This window comes from Alosa pseudoharengus, unplaced genomic scaffold (genome assembly GCF_046254945.1).
Source record: "Alosa pseudoharengus isolate Yale_2024_CS ecotype anadromous, Long Island Sound unplaced genomic scaffold, YU_APseudo_1.1 YU_APseudo_1.1_scf_2, whole genome shotgun sequence".
NCBI classification, from domain to species: Eukaryota; Metazoa; Chordata; class Actinopteri; order Clupeiformes; family Clupeidae; genus Alosa; species Alosa pseudoharengus.
Genome location: NW_027468663.1, coordinates 49911452 through 49935218, shown reverse-complemented (window position 1 = coordinate 49935218; position 23767 = coordinate 49911452). Strand labels below are relative to the sequence as shown.

Genomic DNA, 23767 nt, shown 5'->3' with positions numbered 1-23767 from the left:
ACATTTTTTACATACGGTTCCTTTAATAAAGACATGTCAAGATGGTGGCCTGCTGGCCATTTCGGTGCCCTAAGTGAGTGGCTTTGAGTGAGTGACATTTAAATGATAACTCAAACACTCAAACACCTGTGTGTTTTTAAACATTAATTTCTGAAGAAATTATGTTTTACCTATATATGGTGCACTGTCACTTTAAGAGCATTGATCTTTACGTTGTCATAATGCCCTTTTGCCAGCTCTTGTTTACAAGCCTTATTTGTTTGAGTTACATTGATAGCACAATATTAACAATAATATGCACAATGTTAAGTTGTTTGAAGCAACCTTCATTGCTTTGGAAATGGAAGTATGCAATGACATGTTGCTTCACATTTCGTTTTGCGAATACAAGTGAATTATGAGCCTGGTATCCACCTAGCTATCTGAATGGAATGCGTTTCAGTCGACTCAGAATATCATGTGCTTCATGTAGCCTAAATGCTTGGAAAACGAATGATTGAAGACCCACCAATTCTAGTACTACGTGGTGATTGAGAGAACCCAAAAGGTATCAAACTTGCATGTAACATCGTGTTAGTGCATTTTGACATTGTAAACGTTATTGATGAAGAGTGAAACGCAGTTTGCAATAAAGCTACTATTCATTGGTTACATTTGGGTGCCCCCTCTGTCCTTTGGTGCCCAACGCAAAGTGCGTGATGCGCGTGGTGGGAGCGGTAGCACTGCCAGGCTACACAATCTTTTTCTGCATTTCTATCCCGTTATTCTCTTCAATTCAAGTTCACAGCACAAAGCTGACATGCACAACAGCATAGTTTGTGTTTTATCAAGAATCAAAAAGATTAGCGTGGCACTACTTTAGATGTTTCATTAATTTACTTGTGCTATTTCGCGAGGCATAGAGAGATCTTTCGGTTTCGCACACAAAGTGCACTAACTATTATGTTCTTCATAGCCTTGTCTCTGACAAGCTGAAAATAATGAGCGTAGGCTTATGTCCATCCCGCAAATAGAGTCCGCCTGCGAGTCTGCTGCAGTCATATTCAACCAGTATCAGGAGATAATGTTCTACTATTTTGCGCTGATTTTTTCTCCTCTGTTGTTCTCCCGTGGTGTTTGCGAATATGTATCAAAACAAAACACCACTTAATTTCGGGTTAAATGCATTGTAACGCGCGTTACTGAAGTTTGTACCGAGTAAAATATTACCCAATTTTTTTTTGTAATGCCTTACATTACCACGTTACCGCAAACAGCAATATATTACAGTAATTACATTACTTTTGTAACGCGTTACACCCAACACTGATCATGAGTGTCACAGGACAGTGCCTGGGTACCTCGGGACACTTCTAATCATGTCATGGGACAGTGTCTGAGTGTCACAGTGTTTCGGGACACTGCTGACAGGACAGTTTTCGCTGCAACTGCTACTTGAGCAGGGTTGATACTGCCTCTTAGTATAAGTATATATTTAAGTAATATAGCACGAGTGAGAGTGGGGTTGGTCATGGATATTCCCACGGGTGTTGTTCGGCCGTAGCCACGAGGCCGGAGGCCGAGTGGCGCAGGCAACAACAGCCGTGGGAATATCCACGACCAATCCCATGATCACGAGTGCTATATTGCTTTTATACAACAATTCTACCACAAACTAAATAATCTGAATACACCCCATTATTGTTTAAAAATGTTAATTTCGACATCTTTCTGCTGTCTGCTATTCCAATGGATGCATGCCCATTATTAATCCTTGGCGATTTTAATATTCATTTGGATAACTCGTCTGCAATTGACTTCCTGTCCTTACTCTCCTCATTTAATATCACACGTGTCCACAGTCCTCCTACTCACAAGGCTGGTAAAGATCTTGATTTAATTCTGGTACGTAACTGTAATACAGACAACGTTTTGGTTAATCCATTACATGTATCGGATCATCACTTTATCAGATTCTCTGTGCGTCTCCTGGATAACCCAGCAGCTCCTCCTCCGATAATTTCGTTCCGGCGTAATCTCAGAAGCCTCTCAAGTGACCATTTTGCAACATTAGTAACATCTGCTTTACCTACTCCTAGCTCATTCTTGACACTTGAGGTTAATGACGCTACAAAGACTCTCTGCTCTACACTGGCATCTTGTCTGAATGCAGCATGTCCTCTTTCCTCAAGACCTACTCGTTCTAAACCTCGCCATCCATGGATGACGAACAGTATAGTCTCAGTACGAAAGGAACTTAGAGCTGCTGAGAGGAAATGGCGTAAATCCAAAGATGGAAATGATGTTAGTAACTACCAGTCTTTGCTGTCATCCTTTTCATCCACTGTTACACTTGCAAAAAAGGCATTCTATCAAAGCAAGATTGAGAGCGCCACTGACAGTAGACAACTTTTTTCTACTTTCAAATCTCTCCTCAATCCTCCACCACCACCATCAACTACTTCACTGTCAGCAAATGACTTTGCAACATTTTTCACTGAAAAAGTTGCTAAAATACGTGCTCAGTTTGATGCTCCTATAAGGAGGGCTTTGCCTTGTGTTAGTATGACCCCATCATTTGACTCTTTCTCTCCTCTTGATGAGGAAGCAGTCTCTCAATTGCTTCAGCGATGTCGTCCAACAACATGCCCATTAGATCCTGTCCCGTCCACTCTTCTACAGTCTATCTCACCCGCTGTTCTACCAGCAGTCACACATGTATTTAATGCTTCTCTCAGTTCTGGAATAGTTCCTTATTCTTTTAAACAGGCTAGGGTTACACCTCTGCTAAAGAAAAGTACACTTAATCCAACTGAGGTGAAGAACTACAGACCTGTCTCCCTTCTTCCTTTCTTGTCAAAGGTTTTGGAGAAAGTGGTCTTCAAGCAAGTTTGTGACTTTCTTCATCAGAATAATCTACTAGACCCTATGCAGTCTGGTTTCAAGAGTGGTCATTCTACTGAAACTGCTCTTCTGTCTGTGACTGAAGCATTGAGAGTAGCTAAGTCCTCTGCTCAGTCATCAGTATTAATTCTACTAGATTTATCTGCAGCCTTTGATACTGTTAACCATGACATTCTCCTATCTGAACTGGGAATTTCTGGAAAAGCTCTTGACTGGTTTGAATCTTACCTTAAAGGGCGTTCTTTCAACGTGTCTTGGCAGGGACAGGTATCTAAGTCTCATGCCCTCACCACAGGTGTGCCTCAGGGATCAGTATTAGGACCCTTGCTTTTCTCTATTTACACCACTTCCTTAGGTGATACCATTCGCTCCCATGGATTTGACTATCACTGTTATGCAGACGACACTCAACTTTACCTGTCTTTCCCACCTGATGACTCTAGTGTTTCCCACCGGATTTCTGCATGCCTTAAGGATATTTCAGCCTGGATGAAAGATCGGCACCTTCAGCTTAATCTCTCAAAAACAGAGTTTTTGGTGTTTCCAGCTAAAACAGCTATTCCCCAACAGATTAACATCCAGCTTGACTCAACTTCACTGACCCCAACTAGATCGGCACGAAACTTGGGCGTTGTAATTGATGACCGACTTAACTTCTCTGAGCATATAGCTTCTATTGCAAAATCATGCCGGTTTATGCTTTACAACATTAGGAAGATCAGACCTTATCTGACACAAGATTCCACACAACTTCTTGTTCAGACCATGGTCATCTTTAAGCTGGACTATTGTAATTCACTATTAGCTGGCTTACCCGCTTGTGTAACAAGATCATTACAGCTGATTCAAAATGCTGGAGCACGCCTGGTCTTCAATCAGCCAAAGAGGACACATGTAAGTCCTCTCCTAGTTACTCTCCATTGGCTCCCTATAGTAGCCAGAATTAAATTTAAATCTCTCACTTTGGCCTATAGGACACTGACTAGATCTGCTCCTAGTTATTTTAATTCAATAATCAAGCCTTACATCCCCAACCGCCCACTGCGGTCTTCTGGTGAGCGTATGTTGTGTCGACCAGTCATAAAAACTGGGTCTAATTCCAGACTCTTTTCTTCAGTGGTTCCATGTTGGTGGAATGAACTGCCCAGTGCTCTCCGTTCCTGTGGTAGTTTTGGGTCGTTTAAGAGGGGTCTAAAGACATTCCTATTCAACATATACTTAGTTGTTTAAGCGCTTATGTGTTATGGTTTATATAATGTTGTTTTATTTTAATTGGGCTGTTAATTAATTTGACATTATTGTTTATTATTGATATTCTCCTTAATGTAGTCTTAGCATGTTATTGTTTTTATATTATTGATTGAATTGACATTATTGTTTTATTATTGCCTTTCCCCTTTTTTACATTGCTTTTTTTTATTAGGCTATTGATTGAATTGATATTATTGTGTACTACAACTATTCTCCTTACTATATTTGACCTAGATTTTAATCTGTTCCCTGTTCATTTTTAAATATTATTATGTTGTTTTGTATTTATATGTCGCTTTGGACAAAGGCGTCTGCTAAATCCATAACCATAACCATAACCATAACCATCTTTCTTACGCATCAAAACATAGTTCCCTTTTCAATAGACAGCGTCTTGGTTGCTAGGTAACCAACATTCCAGATCCCTCCTTACGGGTCTTTGTGGTTTAAATGTCTTCTTGAAAGAAATGTTAAAAGTCGGGCTGAAATCACATTCATATCTAGGTTTGCTGCATGCATGTTACAAGGACACTGCAAAAAACGGAAACATAGTCTACATTGCAGAACCACTCAACTTTATTAATTTATGGTTAATAAATGTTACACTACTGTGCACAGCCTGACGTGACGATGCTAGCACGTTAGCAGCGGTTAGCTAATTATGCTAACGTTAGTTATCTACAAGTCTCCTCCAAGTGACAATTGTATTATACACAATGCTGGCAATGCTGAGAGCATCCTCGTTTATCTTACTTACATTGAGTTGACTGTGTGGCTTAATCCACAGATGTGGTGAAGCACTGTTTTGTTATGGTTTGCTAAGGAGTAACCCATTGCTTGAAATAGTGGAGAGCTGGGATGCTGGGAAACAAATAAATAGTTCCATAGAACCCAATTGTTGTATAAACTCTTTTGATCCCGTGAGGGTTATCCCAATCCGGGAAACACACTCAGCACACAGTGAACACCCTCAGCACACAGTGAAGCACACTAATCCCGGCGCAGTGAGCTGCCTGCAACAACAGCGGCGCTTGGAGAGCAGTGAGGGGTTTAGGTGCCTCGCTCAAGGGCACTCCGGTTACAAGGCGGAAGTGCTAACCAGTAGGCCACAGCTGCCTCTTTTTGAGCGTTGGAAGATATTTTATTTAATATTTGAAATGTGATATATAAATTATTTGATTATTTGTCTGATCATACAAGGGGTAGCTGAGAAAATCAGTTTGATATTGAAATCCAGAATTTTCCATCAGATCTTTGTCATGATGACGAATAGGGATGATATCATTTTTATTTTGATAACACTCAAAAGTTATATTATTCTAAGACTGACTTCATCCAAATTCCATCAGGATTGGTAGGCTACCGCTTCTTTTACTGAAGATAAGCCAAGGCCAGTGTGACTATTCTGGGAGGAAAACGGGTATAACCACTGTTGTGAATTCTTTATTTCAAACCAAAATCTAAATAGACATCAGATAGAGACAGAATAGGCTATTAGATATTATACTGCAATGCAGCTGCAGAAGGCACCTTTACATTCGCATTTTCAGATGTGGATTAACTGCTGTAAGTCTACTTCATTTAGTTTTCTGTCAAAATATCAGTAATTGGTGCATCAAATATCTTGTATGCAATTCCAAGAGGCTTGAGTTACAATGGTCTCCTGGCTGTTGGACATTGTATAATGCTCCTAGTAATGGGAAGTGTATTTCATTAAGCCTAAGAGCAGTGTCCTGTGAATCACTTGTTCCATACCTTATATGATTCTGTCCCTGAGGAATCACATTTCACGCGTTAGTCATATGGGCCACTTGGAATTGAGTGTATTTGAACAGGGTGGGCTGGCAAATCACACACTCATTCACACTTCTGTAGTCCAGAACAAAAACGACTCAACATGAATGTTGTCCCACGAATAGAACAACTATGTAGCATTTACATCTTGCATTTGTAATTGTTTTGTGCATTGTTTTGTGCGAGGTACCGCGCTCTGTTGAGTTTGGTATCTTTTTCTATACGCAGCTAGTGACGTCCAGAAGAGGAGTGGCTTTCCTGTGCCGACCCCCACGTGTTGTCAGGGAAGGTTGATGATTTAAGAAGAGTTAACCATGAAGCCAGCTATGGCAGAATAGCAGCAAGCCGACGGAAGCACGGCCTACGAATTATCCTCACCGACTAATCTGTCGTGAGAGTGAGAGAGATATAGAGTGAGCGAGGAACGCCTGCGCGTAATCACAGCGGCTTCAGAGCTCGATTTTATGTATATATTTTTCTCTCCACCGATGGATGAACAATGGAGAAGCCGTCAGCAGAAAATTCTGGTGACCCTCCTCTTTTCCCCTGCAGTAGATCATTGTTTTTGATGCTGTTGTTGTGTAGGAGGGCAGGGACGGACCTGATCTCGTTGGATTTCTGCTAGAAAACACCGAGAGCACCATCGCGCTGCGACTCAGTTTTTCATCTCTCAGCTTCAAGCAGCAGATGTTCGCAGTGCTGTCAGCCCGGCGAAACCATGGTGAAATTTCCGGCTCTCACACACTACTGGCCTCTCATCCGATTCTTGGTACCACTGGCAATCACAAACATTGCCATCGACTTCGGCGAACAGGTATGTTTTTTGTTTATAACATCGTTATTAAACACGGACACTATGGATTTAGCCTACTGCATTTATATTTGGTTGGGTGACCATTGCTGTTTCACGCCCAGAATAGACATAGGCTACGCATTTTATTTGGCTCGTGTAGCTTACTGCAGCAATTGCACCTTACTCAAATGTCCCAGAAGAATTAGTGACAGAGACTACATGTAAACAGCCGTCCCTTGCCTTCCCATGATGCCTGACGGTATTCCGCCGCTCTTCATCGCCACAACACAGGGATAGAAGTCAAATTGTATGCAGGGACCTCCAAAATGGGCAGAAATGCGGTTGGCCTTCCGGTGCATCACAAACAACATACATGAGGTGATCACCTGGGTGGACGTCAGCAGCTGGTCATACAGTGCACCTGCTAACATGTGTCAAGTTGTATTCAGGGGGGGAACAATGAGAGGCAAAATTTTTGAGCGAGGTGATTGTGCAGTTTTGGATGGGCTGATTTTTTTGTAGCCATGCATGTAGTAACCTCGCTGTGAACTTGTTGTCGTTGTCAGACAATGATTTAGGGCCGAAATGCAAGCTGTCATGTGTCCTGTTGTTATTTGGTGTGGAATAAATAAAACCAAGGGTCACATTATTTACCTGACACAATGACAGATATTGCCATGATTTTACAGATTAAGGTAACATACGTTTTGTGCACTTTCATGATTGCACAAACAACATTCAGGCCAAAGTATTTACGTAGGCCTGCCTTATAGTCTAAATGTAGCTAACATGTCTGAGATCACTGGGCTACATTTCAGGTCTTTGAAAGTATGTTTTCCTTGGGAGCTTTAAGCTTTGAGCTTTCTTGTTGAATATTATAGTCTCTCTCTGTGATAGTATCCCCTCTATTATTTGTCTGGTTATTTTTATATAATATTCACCCAAGGTACTTTCAAAATGCTGCAAGTTGGAGACATGAAATGGGATCAACTATTTGGGCACACAATCCACACATATTACCTATTCTTGATTTTTAAGTAAGGGAACCTGGCATTAAAATTCCTAAAATGAGCTCAACACCCACAGTCATCTGAAATGCAACCTGCCAATCAGCCTAAAATAGTCACATGACTTCACTCACCATAATAATTTCATGAGCATTTAAGCCACTGGAAATGTAGGTTATGATAAATTGGCTGAACAACATAAGTCTCAAAATTAGGATTTATTTTGAGGATGGGTTTGGGACTTTTTTTCCGTCAGTGATTATGGAAAGAAACCAGTCTGGTTTCAGCATGTCTCTTGCAGAAGCAAATAAATAGCCTATTGAGGTGACTTCCTCCAGTACATGTGGTGTCATTCATACCACAAGGAGAAGAGTGAGCAGAGAACTCTCAGCAAAATGAGGTCACAGTTTCCTCCAACAGCCGCCGTTTATCTACTCTACACATTGTCGTAAGGCACTAGAGATTAACTGGCTTGTTTCCCAGTCTGGCTACATTGGGTGCCTAGAATGGTGTTAATGCACAGCAGCTGAGTGCTAAGCTAACTTTAAGATCACCACTTTATATGACCTCCTTCTGCTTGACATTGGTATTTAATCTGGCATTGTTAGTGTTGCTAACTACTGGCCTGTGATTTGGCCGGTGGCAAGGACTGGTCCTTATTTGTGTGTGTGTGTGTGTGGTGTGTGTGTGTTTGTGTGTGTGTGTGTGTGTGTGTGTGTGTGTGTGTGTGTGTTGCGTGTGAGTGTGCGCGTGAGTGTGTCATACGTGTGTGTGCATGCATAAGTGCATATCCCTAATAGAAACAGAAGTTCCATGACACAGTTGTCATGCGGTGTGTTGGGATATTGATACCTAGATGTGCTGCCCCATCTGTGGGATTTCTGCTGACTGGTGCAGTGACGGCCCAAAACAGATCCTGACACAGTGCCTGAGATTCCCCGTCAGCTGATGAGAGTTACTGTTTTCACCCGCACCATCAACTCAATATTCACCTTGTGCACCTGACATCTTAGAAGCATTTTCAGCATTATCAGGAGAGTTTGTAGAGATGAAAGTGAATGACCCTTAACCAAAGCCACCCATGAATAGCATTTCCTGATTAGGGGTGGGACACAATATTGACACAGCAATATATTGTGTGACTTGTTTTTGCTGTATGTATATTGTCGATATGTTGCCACCAACTATTGATTTCAACTTTCACTGAAATGTAAACACAGAAATATTATATTCATACATACATTAGCATAAACACTGAAATGAGTCTAGGAACACTGAAATATACATTTAAGAAAGAGAGGTTCTTTTTATATATATAGAGAGAGATTTTCAAGAGTCACTAAGCTAAAATTCTATGCACTTTGTACACTGTTCCAAATCTGTTGTGAATTGTAGTGAATAAAAACATAATTCCAGGTTTTGCCATTTATTCATTAACACAGATATTGTGATGTATTGAAGATTAATCTTTTGCAAGGTATTGAGTTTTGCAGAATCGCTGAACTGTGATATCGTTATCGTGGGCAAATTTTCAGTATCGATTTGTGAGTTACTCTGTGATTCCCAACCCTATTCCTGATGTCTTTTCATTCAGCCACTGCTAGCAATATCGCACAGAAAAACTGCTCATGGCCCACTATGCAAAAATATGCAAGAAATTATAAACATGAATATAACTCTTAGAAGCAAACAGACTAAAAGAATGATACATATACAGTAGACATTGTTTTGTACTAGAATGACAAATACTAGGGGTGTAACGGTACACAGAAGTCACGGTTCGGTTCATACCTCGGTTCGGACATCACGGTTCGGTACGAGTTCGGTACAATGGAGGGAAAAGCAAAACAAAAATGCAGAAAGCATTTTTTTTTGTACATGTCTCAGGCTGTACCACCTAGTGTCATACAGTCTCTTCCCTGAGTTATCTGCAACAGCCTGAAGTGTGTAAGATGTAGGCTAAACAGTACAATAAGTGCCCAGACTCCATCTGTAACTTGTAAACAAAATAAGACAATCAGCTATAAAACTGAAAATAGGCCTACAGCATCTCTTATTTCTGAAAGTGCAAATTACATAGAAAATTATTTTTAAAAATCCACTTAAGCAAGACCTTCAACATCTGTGTTTAGTTGTATATGGAAGGGTCTACAATTTGCCTCAATATTTTTCATTGTGTGTAAAGTAATAATCTAGCCTACTAACTGTGAAAATATCACACTATTTTGCCTTTTTTTTAAAAAAAAACGAAATTGCTCCTTTCATTTCATAAACAGACTACAACTAGAAGTCACGTGACTTTGCCCTTTGACGTTAACTCACCGTAGCATGGTTTGTTTATTAGCCTGGTTAGCATTGTCACTTTATTTTACTGTCTATGCACTTAACACTACCAGCTCCTCATGTGAGAAGTTACAAGTTACCCCAACATAAAGGTAATTACCACGCGATTTACATAGCTTTCTGTCCTTACGAAATCATTTAATTTAAGCCATAGGTTTTGGCCCTATTTGTATGTGTATCCAAAGGCTGCTGAAGCGCAGGGGAAGTTTTTTCCCCCTCGTTTCAGTGATTGGTAGCCTACATCATCTGGGTGATGGCTTCGAATATGTGTAGCATTTTTTCCACTCACATACCCAATGCTGAACAACGCCAATCAGAGCTTCCGAGCTAAGGCGAGGCTACAGATTAGCGTTAGGTGTCGCTAAAGAACTCCCGTAACTCTCGCTACTTAACAGTAATTGCGCATGACATGAATTAATCCGCACACAAGTTTTATGTATTTTTATACCGTGTATTCTCCGTGTAAATTCATGCACCGAACCGTGACGCCCGTACCGTTTCGGTTCAATACGAATACATGAACCGTTACACCCCTAACAAATACCGTAAAAACTGGATTAAAAGCCCCTATTAGACCCTGACCCCTTTAACTGGCCTGGTCTGGCTACAGGTTTGGACAAAGGATGGCAGGTCTCAATTAAAAGCATAGTCTGGTTTTTATTTAAGTTTTTTGGTTGTGTAGAATAAAACCACTTGAAACTCACCAGATCGCCCACTTGAGCCAATCTATGCTGCTTAGACTATACACACAAAAGTTAGAGTAGACCGCCCTGCTTAAAACACACATTCTCCACTGATGAAAGGCAGGCAATATTAACCAGAGTTCCTAAATGTCTAAACGTCTGTCAGTATGGACAAGCTATTGTTAGATTAGTTAAATTCTCCGCAATTCAGTTCATATGACAGATACCATGCGCACCAAAGTAGGCTTTGGTCAAATTCTTTCAGATTTACCAGCAAAGAGAGATTTATCAAATCTGTAAAGTGATAGTGGTGACTTCCTGCCTTTGGTGGCCTTGAAGTCCGAATATGTGTCTACTCCTCGATTATTTATACCGTAATCAATTTGATAGTATTGAGCAAAAGTTTTGCAAGGCCTGGCCCATGGAAAAGAAGTCCTTCCTTTTTCTCTCTTTCTCAACCCACTAGTATTGCATGGACTTCCCTAATTGCAATTGCCCTTAATTGTAATTTCCTGTGGAAGTATACGTCATCTGCAGTAATATTATGCAGCTCTGAAGCACATGACCATAGCCATGCCAGAGGCCTTTGCTGTACTGTGCTGTGCCGTGCCGTGCTGTGAAAGAGCCTTTTGGAGGCGATCCAGTGTCTGCACATACATACATACATACAAACATACATTGGCCACAAGAAAGAGCAGCGCTCTTTAGAATGCATCTGTAAGTGAGGGAGAGCCTGGTAATTGGAGACCACTGTTAGAGACACTACAATTGAGATTAGAAGTTTGTGAAGCAAGGGATGTCATGAAAGACATGCATTGTCAAACGAAAGACAGGTAGGTTATAAACAACAAAGCCCCCATTGTTACAGGACAGTTGGATTCTCCCAAGGGTACGATGAGGATTTTGTTTGGATGTACAGTACGTACAAAGTAGGAGATTAACCAAAAAAGTCCATTTTGAATGTCATTCTAAAATATGCTTAAGCTAATTTTATTCTAAATCCTCTTTGCCACAAAGAAAGACATTTAATACTCAGAGAACTCACTTTAAATCAACCTGGGCTATGTTTCCAATTATTTTCATTATGTTCAATTTTGTTTCATTACTTCATCACCATGACCTTGTGTTTGCCCTGAAGAGAATCTTTGTACACTGGAGGTTCACACCTGTCTAGCTCCTGCAGAGAGGTTGCAGGCTTTGCTTCATCCCTAGAAACATTGTTGAGCAACAACAACCACTGCCAGTGCACTGATCCCTGAGTGAATATGTGTCTTTGCAGGCTCTAAACAGAGGCATCGCAGCGGTCAAGGAAGATGCCGTGGAGATGTTGGCCAGCTATGGCCTGGCTTACTCGCTGATGAAGTTCTTTACGGGCCCCATGAGCGACTTCAAGAACGTGGGGCTGGTGTTCGTCAACAGCAAACGCGACCGGACCAAGGCAGTCCTGTGCATGGTCGCCGCCGGGACTATAGCCATTATTTTCCACACCCTCATAGGTAAGGTTGGCTTTGCTCATCGTTTTCCCCACTGTGCCATTCCTCCTCCATGTTGCCCCACCTGCAACAACTCTCTCCCTGGGGCAGCGGTCCGGGCTGTGGCCGTAGTCAGACTGCCAGCTTCTGTGCACATTGTTTTGGAAGTGAAACCACATGGGGCCTGGGTTTTGGTTTATGCTTCTCCAAACAGCAGCTACTCAGAGGAAGGGTGGTGAGTGGTGTTATAATTGGAAGGGAAGGGTTTTCCCCCCTATCAGCTGCATTTGGTGTGGTCAGGACAGCCCCAGGAATCAGACCAGATGTGCTCAGCATCTGTATTTCCCCCTCTCCGCTCACTGGAACCAGCGCTGGAGTAATGGTGCCACAGAATGAACAGAGTTGTCTGTGCACAGCACGCACAAAAGCCCATTTTGTTTGCTTTGAGATTTTCCCCACTGAATTTCCCCGCTTTGTCATCCTGAATAGTTGAAGGGCACTCAGGAATAAAGTCTTCTTCCACAAAATGACCATACGTAGGCGCTTTTATGCACACTGTGTAATTACCCAGGCAGTACGCTTAGGCTCTTAATCATTCTGCCCACCCTGAACCCTTTCTGTTTATGCGCTCATTACTATCACCCGTTTACATAACTACAGAACTCTGGGAGGTTCTTTTCTCTTGCAGCTGAGAATAACTTGAATAATCTCTCAACATTTTAAAAAAATTACCAGGCTTAAAAATAATATGTGTCTTGGCTAAAAGCAAGGGTCTGTTTGGTGGACTTGGAGCCTACGCTGCCTTAATTTGGTCTTTGGTGCAGGCCGTTGTCCTGACTCAGTGTTGGCAGTAAAGGTAATGTTAATACCTGCACCTCCAGCCAGCAGAGTGGTCAGTGTATGATGTCATGACAGAATGATTAGAACATTAAGAGCATGTTTTAATAACATTTAATGTGACTGATGGAACAAAGGATGTTTGTGATCGAAGACTGGATGCATACCCTGTGTTTTAAGAGCACACTCATAACTGTCATATTATTTTTGTTGTTTGTCTGTCAGTTGATAGACGTAACATAACCTAATAACCTTCTGTTGCCCTCTGCCCTTTAGCCTACACTGATCTGGGATATTACATAATCAACAAACTCCACCATGTGGATGACTCTGTGGGCAATAAGACCAGGAAGGCCTTCCTCTACCTGGCAGCTTTCCCACTACTGGATGCAATGGTCTGTATGTCTCTGCATGCCTTGTATGCATTTACTTAGATCTTGTATGTTGACAGGACCCTATATTCATATTACAGCTGTTCTCTGACTGGACTTAATCTTCACGGGCAGTAGCATTTGAATTGCATGCCACCTGTAGCTCCATAATGCTATGGTTTTAAAATGTCTTCCAAATGGTCATAGCACAAATCGGTTGTTGTTTCAGGCCTGGACACATGCAGGTATACTATTGAAGCACAAACACAGTCTCCTGGTGGGATGTGCCTCTATCTCTGATGTCATTGCTCAGGTAAGAACCATACCTATGTCATTTTCACTATAGAAAGTCGGTACACCATGTGGTACGTTACAGTTGGACTGGGCCCACATCATTAACAGCTTTTCAATAGATTTGTGAAGATAAACTGTTGTAAAGTCAGCCGTGCTAATGAGCTTGACTTTATCACCACTTTGAATTAATAAGCTTTTGCTGAAGGGAAATGGGGAAAGCACTACTCGTGTTTTCCTCTGTTGCAATAAATACTGTTCCAATTTGGGTCATCTCATCCATCTCCCTCTGAGTGTGTGCACAGACGTCTACTGCTCTACTAGTCTCTCTCCCCCTGCCTTTTAAACTCACACACAGGCTTTCACTCAGCACTCTTCCTTCCTTCCTCCCTGTGTTTTTTTCTCAAACACACACACACAGACACGTGCATGTTGACTAACTATGTTTTCCTTCACCCTCCCTACAGATTGTGTTTGTGGCCATCTTGCTTCACAGCCATCTTGAATGCCTGGAGCCCCTGTTGATCCCCATCCTGTCCCTATACATGGGAGCGCTGGTGCGCTTCACCATCGTGGGCCTGGGTTACTACAGAAACATCCACGACAGCATCCCCGACTCCAGCGGGCCAGAAGTGGGGGTAGGTGACCCTGAGGAGACCCAGTGGCCAGGGGCCAGATCCCTGTAGGGCTAAATAGCTGCAGCAGTGCCACATCTAATAATGATGAAGGTGCACTTCTGAAGAGGGCATCTCTTGGCCATGTTGTTGAATAACAGAAAGGAATGCTGTGTATTATTAATGCTGGGAAAGTATTTGCATTGTTTTTTCCTTGCTTGTTTCCCTTGCTTTCCTATATTGTTATGCCTCTTTCTCTCTCCCTCCCTCTCTCTCTCTCCCTCCTTCTCTCCCCCATGCTGACTTACTGTCCTGTGTCCAGGGAGATGCCACCATTAAAAAGATGCTGAGTTTCTGGTGGCCCCTGGCCCTCATCCTGGCCACACAGCGCATCAGCAGGCCCATCGTCAATCTGTTTGTGTCCCGCGACCTCAAAGGGAGCTCGGCCGCCACAGAGGTCAGCTTTTCACACACACACACACACACAAACACACTTTCTCTCTGTGTCTTTCTCTCTCACACGCACACAAACACATACACATACACATGCATCCTCTTTCTCTCTTTCACACGCACACACACCCACACACGCACACACACACACACACAAATACACATTCTCTCTCTCTCTTTCTCTCACACATACACAGACACATACACACATACATCCTCTTTCTCTTTTTCACACGCACACACACACACACACACACACACACACACACAAACAACCACACTCCCATAAACCACACTTGTTGCCACAGGCAGCAATATATGTTTGAGGTGTATTAGTAGCAGCAGTTACAGTACTAGTAATAGTAATAGCAGCAATATTATTGCAATGTTGAAAAAGAGCTACAGCAGTATTAGTATTAGTACTAAAACCCATCAGAAGCATTTCAGTGGCCTGACATTTACAACTTATGAATGAGTGTGAATACACAGTGCTCCTGCTAAGTGCTCTTAGCGGTATAGTAACCTGGAGCTAGTTGTTCAACCACCTGGAATTCAGCCATAGACATTGACAAATGTATGCTGATATGTTGACATCTTAAGCTTGATTTATTCTGAATTGGCATATAAAATGAACTTATTAGACTTGAATTAGAAATTCATTAGATTAATGAAGTGTTGATATAGCCATGCACCCCACTGGAGCATGATGGCAGGTGTAGATCTGCAGTAGCCTGCAGTCAGAATTTGCCAAGTGAATTTACATAAAAAACTAATTCCCAGGCTTGTATCATCACATTACTGAATAGCATTTCATCACTTTGAAGCTCAGAAAATTGCAGATGTAGTTAGATGAGCCATCACGGTTTAGTCAGCAGAGCAGTTGGCTGCCAGGGATGAGGTTGCTGTAAAAGTCCACTCCCCCGATGCTATCTGCCCACAGCGCTATCTCAAATATGTAAACAGAGACATTGTTGTGTCCTCTTGACGTTCGCTCCTTGGTTTGTTTGGAGAAAAGGCCCTACTCACATATTTACGAAGAGGTTTCATTCTGTTCCCTACTGCTTAGACAAAATACTTGGTCAATATTAGTTCACAGAGACACAAAATAAAACAGATTCACAATCACAGATGTATTCACTGGTTTGTTTTGATGAGATTTGAATGTCCCCAGTAGTGCACTTCAGGATATGACGTGACGAAAGCCCTGGGCCGTATCACCAAGGTGGCCATAACTTTGATCAAGTACAGGCTTGTTCGCCCGTCTGCCAGGGTTGTCAGAAACACAGCACTTCTCAATACATTCAGCACTCCTCCTCTCCTGTCCCCACATTCATTTCACCCTATCTGATCCCTTTGAGATCAGTGTGAGCTAAGGCTGTTCTTGACTCTTGTGATGTGTGTTTTGTTTTCAGGCAGTGGCTGTTTTGACGGCGACATACCCGGTTGGTCATATGCCGTATGGATGGCTGACAGAGCTGCGAGCAGTGTACCCAGCTTTCGACAAGGTAGCCAAGTTCATCTATTCACATTATTATCGTGTGCTCTGTTCCATTCCATATCAGATATGCATGGATTGAAGATAGCTGCTCAAATTGGTTCCCGTAAGGGAATCACAGTACACTACAGGCTTACTTTGAATGCAGGATCAACATGCAACCCCCTCAACCTCCCTGCCCCCAACCTGTTTTCCTGATGTTGGAACTGCTTGTGCTTTGAGTCTGCTCTGTGGCCTATAGTGATGTTTATGGGTAAACACAAGCTTAGCTCAACAGAGACAAACCTGCAGCGGGAGCTTCAGGGACTGTAATTTGAAGAAATGCAGTGTGTGCTTAACTGTTGGTCAGTCACTGCTTACCATATAGACAGAAGATACACTGGCAGACAGGGGGTCCCCAACAGTACAACCACTTTGCCCCCCCCCTCTCCCCCCCCAACAATATCTGTATTTTTATGTGAAATTAAATTTAAGATTGTGACTTTATTTATTTATATGTTCCTTCTCTTCTTTTTGCCTTAGAACAATCCCAGCAACAAGCTCATGAACACCGGCACCACAGTCACCAAGTCTGACATCAAGAAATTCACGTTTGTTTGCCTGGCGTTGTCAGTCACGGTATGACCATCCCTACCATCCTTGCTCACTGTCTGAGCAGACCCATCAGTCTGCACACGTTATTGGCCACTTGGTTTTCCTAAAGTGCCAAGAGGTGTGGAATTCCTAGAGGTATTCTTGTTTCCATCAGCAAGGTTTGCCACTGACGCCGCATGTTTTTATGGCTGTTTTTGGCAGAGGTATGTGGGTGGCGACTGTTGTTGGCCGCCATTGTGCTGATGTTGATCTAATTGTCAGCCTGTCTTTATCTGTCAGTCGCAATGAATTAGTAATAAGCAATAAAACCCTCATTAGCAGCACGGATAGAGCCATGGCTTCTGTGGAGGCAAAGGGCAAATTGGCTCAGAGATGATTGGCTGAGGGTGGCATGGAGAAAGTGCAGAGGATCCCTTGGCTTGCTGCATTAAGCACTTCTGCAGTGGATCTAAATGATTCATTGGTGTACTTTGCTTCGGTGGTAATCGAGCTCACCATCAGCTGTCCTAGAAAAGAAGGGTTTAGAGATGTGGTCTCTAACCCTGAGTATAGACCCATGTTCCAGATGGTCTTCACACACAAGGCACGTTTTGTTTTTGCTTTTATGGTGGCATTAAATCTTGGTGTGGTTCTCTTACAGTATCTGATTAACTTTTTTTAAGAAGCCTGTTTGACCTAGTTTTCACATGTTATTGTACATTTTATAGCAACACCAAAGAGTTTTTTTTTACCTTAAAATAATGTTTCCAAAATCGTTTCAGTGGTTCATCAACTCGTAACAGGGTGAACGGGACTTCTGCATTCGCTTCGCGACCCTCTATTGGCTATAACCGCACTATGCAAGTTTGCCAGATCGGGTAGGGGATCTGTAGTTCGATGGAATGAGACATAAGAAACTACAAGTTTGACTTGCTTCTGATGTTGCAATACATGATACTTTCATAAAATCACGCAACATACTCTACCTTGTCTGTGGACATTGTTATTTCCAAAGCCGGTGCTGGATAAACAAATAGCATGCGTGCAACAGAGGAAAAGTGCTTTGGTGTTGCTTTAATGTTTTATGTTTTTTGTATACTTTTTGTAAGTGACATTCTGGTGGAAGTGGTCTTCCATTGTCCACATAGTGACAGAGAGTGTCATGGGTGTTGCTGGTCATTATTAAGTTCAGTTGTTTTAGAGGTTAAAAACATAGCTACAGATGTTTCCTGACAACATCTGCAGACACATGTACATTTATACACAGACAGGGAATATTTTCTCCATCTCTCACTTTCTCTCTCTCTTTCTCGCTGTTTTTTTTTGTGTGTATTTGTGTGTGTTTGAAAAGTGAAGCACCCAAACGAAGCATAATGACTTAACAGGGTTACACTGAGTGGTCACTACTTTCTTCCAGATGTAGGGCAGACTTACTGTAAACAAGCGTGCAAATGGTACCACTGGCAAGGCATGACCTGATCACTTCACTCATGCAACTGTGTGTGTCTGTGTATGTGTGTGTGTGTGTGTTTACTGTATATATCTGGATTTTATGTAAACTTTGTTTCTTTTTTGTTTGTCCAGCTTTGCTTCCTGGTGTTCTGGACCCCACATATCTCTGAAAAGATTCTGGTGGACATCATTGGGGTGGACCATGCCTTCGCTGAGCTTTGTGTGGCTCCGTTGCAGATCTTCTCCTTCTTTCCATTACCAGGTATGGTCTTCACCATATATATGTTTTTTTAATGACAAATGAGTAACAGGCTACGCAATTATTGGCAAACTTTTACATAGCCTCCTTCTAGCAATTAGTTAGCAGTTAGCTCACATCATGTTTGCTTATCAAATACTCACCAGAAATTAACATTGCATGACACTCCTCTGCGATTTGACAGGTTATTTGGGTTTTGGTCAATATTTAACTCAGACATGCACAGACAGTTTCCACAAAAAAGTTCTTATCACCACAGATGTCAACAGACATACAGTTGACACATAGATAAAAAGGCACATGTTTATACATGCTCTCTGACTCTGGTAGTAGCCTACATCAGTTATTTTGTTGTCATGCTGTGTCTGTTGCATTGTAGTGGTTGTAGTGTCCTCCTGGGACTTTACTTTGTTGTCAGTCACACACAGCTACTGCCACAAAAAGTAACAACAATAAGCCTGATTCAGGGTTTGTAGTTACATAAGGTCGGGGTCAGAGGCAGAGCATTGGCTGCATTGGAGAGAATCCTCCCATAGGGAAAGACAACAGGGACTGTGTGGGGTGAGGCTCCAGATGGGACCCCCCACTGTCTAAAGAGGCTCTCATGCGCATAGCGAGAGACACACACAGAGAGAGAAATTCCAGAAAGACTTTCCAGAAAGCAAAAGCTCTCCTGTCATCTCTTATTCACTTGCAAATGTGTGGTGAGAAATGAGAAAAAGCTTTTACCAAATTGGATGAATTTTGTAACATTCTCCCCTGTAGTAGCTTCATGTTCCTCTACAGTGGTTGGAGCCATTGGTTAGGAACTAAAAATGTGTGTGCTACACCAGTGAGAGATAATCTGAAATGACCTCCCTGATATTGAAGTGAATAAACTGCCAGTGAGCAGTGACCTGATTCCTGTCTCACTCTCTCTCTTTTCTGTCTTCCCACAGTGACCATCCGTGCCCACTTGACTGGCTGGCTCATGACCCTGAAGAAGACCTTTGTCCTTGCGCCCAGCTCCGTGCTGCGCATCATTGTCCTTATCACCAGCCTCATCGTGCTCCCTTACATGGGGTGAGTGCATAGGACTTTCTATGTGGTCTTGTACATGGGGGGAGTGTGTACTCTTCCAGGCTTATTGGGCTCCTTTACTTAGGATGAGTGCATACTACTACAGGTTTATTGGGCTCCTTCACGTAGGATGAGTGCATACTATTACAGGTTTATTGGGCTCCTTTACTTAGGATGAGTGCATACTACTACAGGTTTATTCGGTCCTTTACTTAGGATGAGTGCATACTACTACAGGTTTATGGCGCCCCCCTGTGTGGGATGAGTGTGCATACTCTAAGTTTGTAGCGCTCCCTTTCTTGGGATGAGTGCGTACTACTTCAAAATTATAGCACTTGCTTACATGGGGTAAATGCTTACTACTCCAGCCTTGTAGTGCTCCTATACATAGAATGAGTACACACTTCATTAGCCTTGTAGACCTCTATTATATGGGATGCATCTCAGATTTTCTCACAAAGAAAATTGGAGTATAAATTGGAGCTTGTTACATCCTTAGATTATATTATGACTGTTAATAATAACACATGAAGCTCTGATTGGATATTATTTGGACTATGTATTTTATGTAGTGGCAAATAAGTCACAACTCAGTGTTTATAGTCTTTATCTATATTGTCTTTCTGGGTGACTTGATGTGTTCTATTTCATAGTGAACACTCACACTGTCTCTCTCTCTCTCTCTCTCTCTCTCTCTCTCTCTCTGTATCTCTCCGTGTGTGTGTGTGTGTGTGTGTGTGTGTGTGTGTGTGTGTGTGTGTGTGTGTGTGACAGGGTTCATGGGGCAACTCTGGGCGTGGGTTCTCTCTTGGCTGGGTTCCTGGGTGAGTCTACTATGGTGGCCATTGCCGCCTGTTACGTCTATCGAAAACAGGTGAGTATTTTAACAGCATCTCAGCTACTACTGTGTTATGACTATTACAAAACAATATTACACATTTTACACCTTACCCATAAAGCACTGATTTTAACAATCTATCTATTCAAATCTATTTTAAAGCTACCCAACCTCTGATAACAGGAGTAATAGGAAAATGATAAATCAGTCGAGTGCCTAGCGCACTCTATATGTTTTTCAAAATGAACACGGCTCTCTTTCAGCAGTTGTACACCATACTGAATGTGCGGCAGCAATACACATAGTGAGGTTTAATATGTATTCTTCCTTTTGATCTTTGCTCTCAGAAGAAAAAGAAAGATTCTGAGGGAGAGGTAGTCATCGAAGGAGAAGACTCTGCCCCCATGAACGAGGTGCGCCGCACTGGCCGAATGGATGACATTGTGGAGTTGAGGGAGGAAGAAGAAGATGAGGAAGAGGAGTGAGGCGCGGTCCTTCTGAGGACGCATGTACAGGGGCTGCCAGGACTCTCCTTGCATCCTTTGCTGAGGCAGGTTTATTCCACTGGCTGCAGCCTGGCTCCCCCTGCTGGGCAGAGTCAGTATGGTCGCCCCCCCTTCCTATGTACAGTGCAACCTAGAGGAACCTTTGAGTATCTGCAGCAATCACGTGGAAGAAAATTACTTTTCTGCCTGGACATATCCTCATAATAATATTATTAATCAAACACTCACACACAGACACACACATACGCAAAAGTACATATTCACGTCTTCCCGCTGTTCCCTGGTAGCCACCAGGGCAGTGGATAGTGAAGATATTAACTCGTACCAAAGCAATGTTGTGTATTAATTAACTAGTTCCTTTTTGCTGACATTTTATGTGCTGCCGTCCTTAACATTCACGAACCCCCGAAAGAGGAAGAAGATGGTTATAATCGACTAAAATTTTATCTGCTTGGAATATTTTTTTCTCTTTCTCTCTCTCTTTCTCTCTCTCTCGCTCTATCACTCTTCAGACCACATCTCCGAATGTACCGTGGAATTGATCGACAATGAGGTCCCAGTGCTGTAACCTCTGAATTTTTACTTTGCTGTACAAAAAGGACAAGGTTTTCGGCTTTTATTATGAGAAGAAATGTGTACAAAACAAGAAAAATTACAAAATATTTATCTGCAGATTTCTACAGGATTTAAATATAAGTTAGTGGGGAAATCGGATTGATTCTATTGTGAGTGAGGAGTTGGTGAGTTTGGGCCATTTAGATGACTTATTTTTTTATTATACTACAATGTACTAGATGTATACAATGTTATATAAAATTTTGTATGAGCGTGTCAAACGCTAAACTGTGGGGTGAGAGGGTTAACTTAAACTGGACCACAAGTATTTTATTTATCTTCTTTTTTATTGAATTTGGGCACTTTTGTTTGTTTGTTTGTTTGTTTTATCTCAGGATGTACAGTGCAGTAAACCAGTGATGCAGAAAGTACAGTGAAGTCCACTTTCAGACCTACCTTTCTGTTCCAAACCTGTATTACAAGTTTTCTCCATTGACAACAATGCACAACATATTTAAGGTGTCTTATGCCTCTGTATGTTTTCTATAGACTGTAATGAGTAGTGAGGTCTGGTCAAGTTTGTGGGGAGGTATGGCTTTGTATTTTAAAACCCCTGCTGAAGACAGAGCGGGTATCGTACATAGAAAAAAACAAATTCTTGTCATCATTGTCTTCGGTATGATGAAGAAAGGGACAGCTTTATTCTTCAGTGATTAAAGAGTGGTTATGTGATTTGAAACCCGACTGTTATCATACTTTTTATTCCCACCAACTGTTGGTTAATATTTCCAAATGCACATCATATCAGCCTGTTACCATGACTTCTCATGGAAAGGCGATTTGAGACTTTGGTGCCAGGTCTTCACAACTTTCTGAAATGATCGCTGACAGATGGGGTTTAAAAGAAAAATAATAATCCTTTGGTCCCAAAGGATCACTGATCCTCTAGATATAACTGATGATGTTCAGCCATCATCTAGCTGATTACTGTATTTCCAATCAAAATTAGTGTTAATGGCATTCCTTTGTCTATTACTGACAAAACATGTTCTTTATACTTGATAATTGTTTTTCTCTTTATGGTTACATTATTCCATGTACCATATCATTAGTCATGTTTACATGGACATTTTTTTTGTTATTCTGATTAAACTATAGGCTACTGACTGAAGAAAATTTGTGCCGTCTGTTTACATGGGGTACGTTCTATTCCGATCAGGTGCTCTCAAGTGCTTTAGAATCTTTGATCGGAATAGCCGTTGTTGCCAAATCTTCCTTGAGAAGATACAGCAGTCAATCCGAATGACCATATACATGGCTGTTCATTCGAAATAGGAACGGACTACACCACCTCTTTCATTCTGATTAAAATTCTGATCGGATCAGGAATTTCCACTCCGATTGAGGTGTATATATTTTTATTCCGATTGAGACGTTTTTCCGTTTCTGTTTTGGAATAGAAGTGTCCATGTAAACGTGGCTAATAATAATTGACTGTTTGCCAAATTACATAGGTTTAGGTGTTGTGGCCAGTCGATAACAGTAGCTACTCATATTGTGGGTGATAGCAGTAATTACACATTTTGGCACTGATTATTTAGTATTTTATCAAGCCTATATTTACTTGATGCATTCTTTACACCTGTTTTTATTTAAATTATAATAAATTGGCAACATATCAACCAGAGTTCATTTTAAAGAGTGTGTCATTCAAGGGCGTAGGTTTGGTCTGAGCTTTGGTGGGGACACTACCCACTACCCATTATAAGCAATTCCTAATTGTTTTTTCCACACTGTGTTCTTTTTTGTTCTTTAACATTTATGAACCACACTATTTTAATTTGGAATGTAGTAAATGAAGTATACAACCCTACAGCTCCACAAAATTAATAATAATATTGATAGACTTTTTTGGGCGTCCTTATCTTTGGGTTTGTCTATATGTGTTACAACAATTCAACATTAAATCAATTCACCTTAAATATAATAAGTCATAAAAGTACAATGTAAGGCAAATGTTTCCCATGCCCCATGCCAGAAGAGAGAATTTGTACAAGCTAATATGACTATTTAATTAATAATTAATTAATTATCCAGGTCAGATCCATAGTCCATGTCTTTCTATATATTTTGTCTTATATGTATTGGTCTTGATACATTATCCTGGTAATGAGCAGTATTGTTGAGTTAAATTTGTGCGTACACACATACACATGCATGCACACACACACACTGTGC

At 41.6% G+C, this 23767-nt stretch overlaps 1 protein-coding gene across 2 annotated transcripts; it reads left to right on the top strand.

Annotated features, from left to right (window-relative positions):
• Positions 1–6218: 6218 nt before the first annotated feature.
• Positions 6219–23216, top strand: ankhb (ANKH inorganic pyrophosphate transport regulator b). 2 transcript variants are annotated; one of them, XM_076295381.1, is made up of 12 exons: positions 6219–6742; positions 12034–12250; positions 13340–13458; positions 13664–13747; positions 14193–14363; positions 14662–14796; positions 16205–16297; positions 16810–16905; positions 18445–18574; positions 19510–19633; positions 20405–20504; positions 20819–23216. In XM_076295381.1, exons 1-12 carry the CDS (start codon positions 6647–6649, stop codon positions 20951–20953), a joined length of 1500 nt encoding a protein of 499 aa, XP_076151496.1. In that variant the 5' UTR covers positions 6219–6646; the 3' UTR covers positions 20954–23216. The 2 variants fall into 2 exon arrangements, with proteins under 2 accessions (XP_076151496.1, XP_076151495.1); XM_076295380.1 differs by having other exon boundaries at positions 6220–6742; positions 20816–23216.
• The last annotated feature ends 551 nt before the right edge of the window (positions 23217–23767 follow it).

What these genes read in the sequence shown, in the direction of transcription:
- ankhb (XM_076295380.1), top strand. Translation starts at nt 6,647, where the DNA reads ATGGTGAAATTTCCGGCTCTCACACACTACTGGCCTCTCATCCGATTC. An exon ending in TCTCTGATGTCATTGCTCAG is followed by an intron (nt 13,748 to 14,192) that starts GTAAGAACCATA and finishes CCCTCCCTACAG; the next exon opens with ATTGTGTTTGTGGCCATCTT. An exon ending in GCCTGGCGTTGTCAGTCACG is followed by an intron (nt 16,906 to 18,444) that starts GTATGACCATCC and finishes TTGTTTGTCCAG; the next exon opens with CTTTGCTTCCTGGTGTTCTG.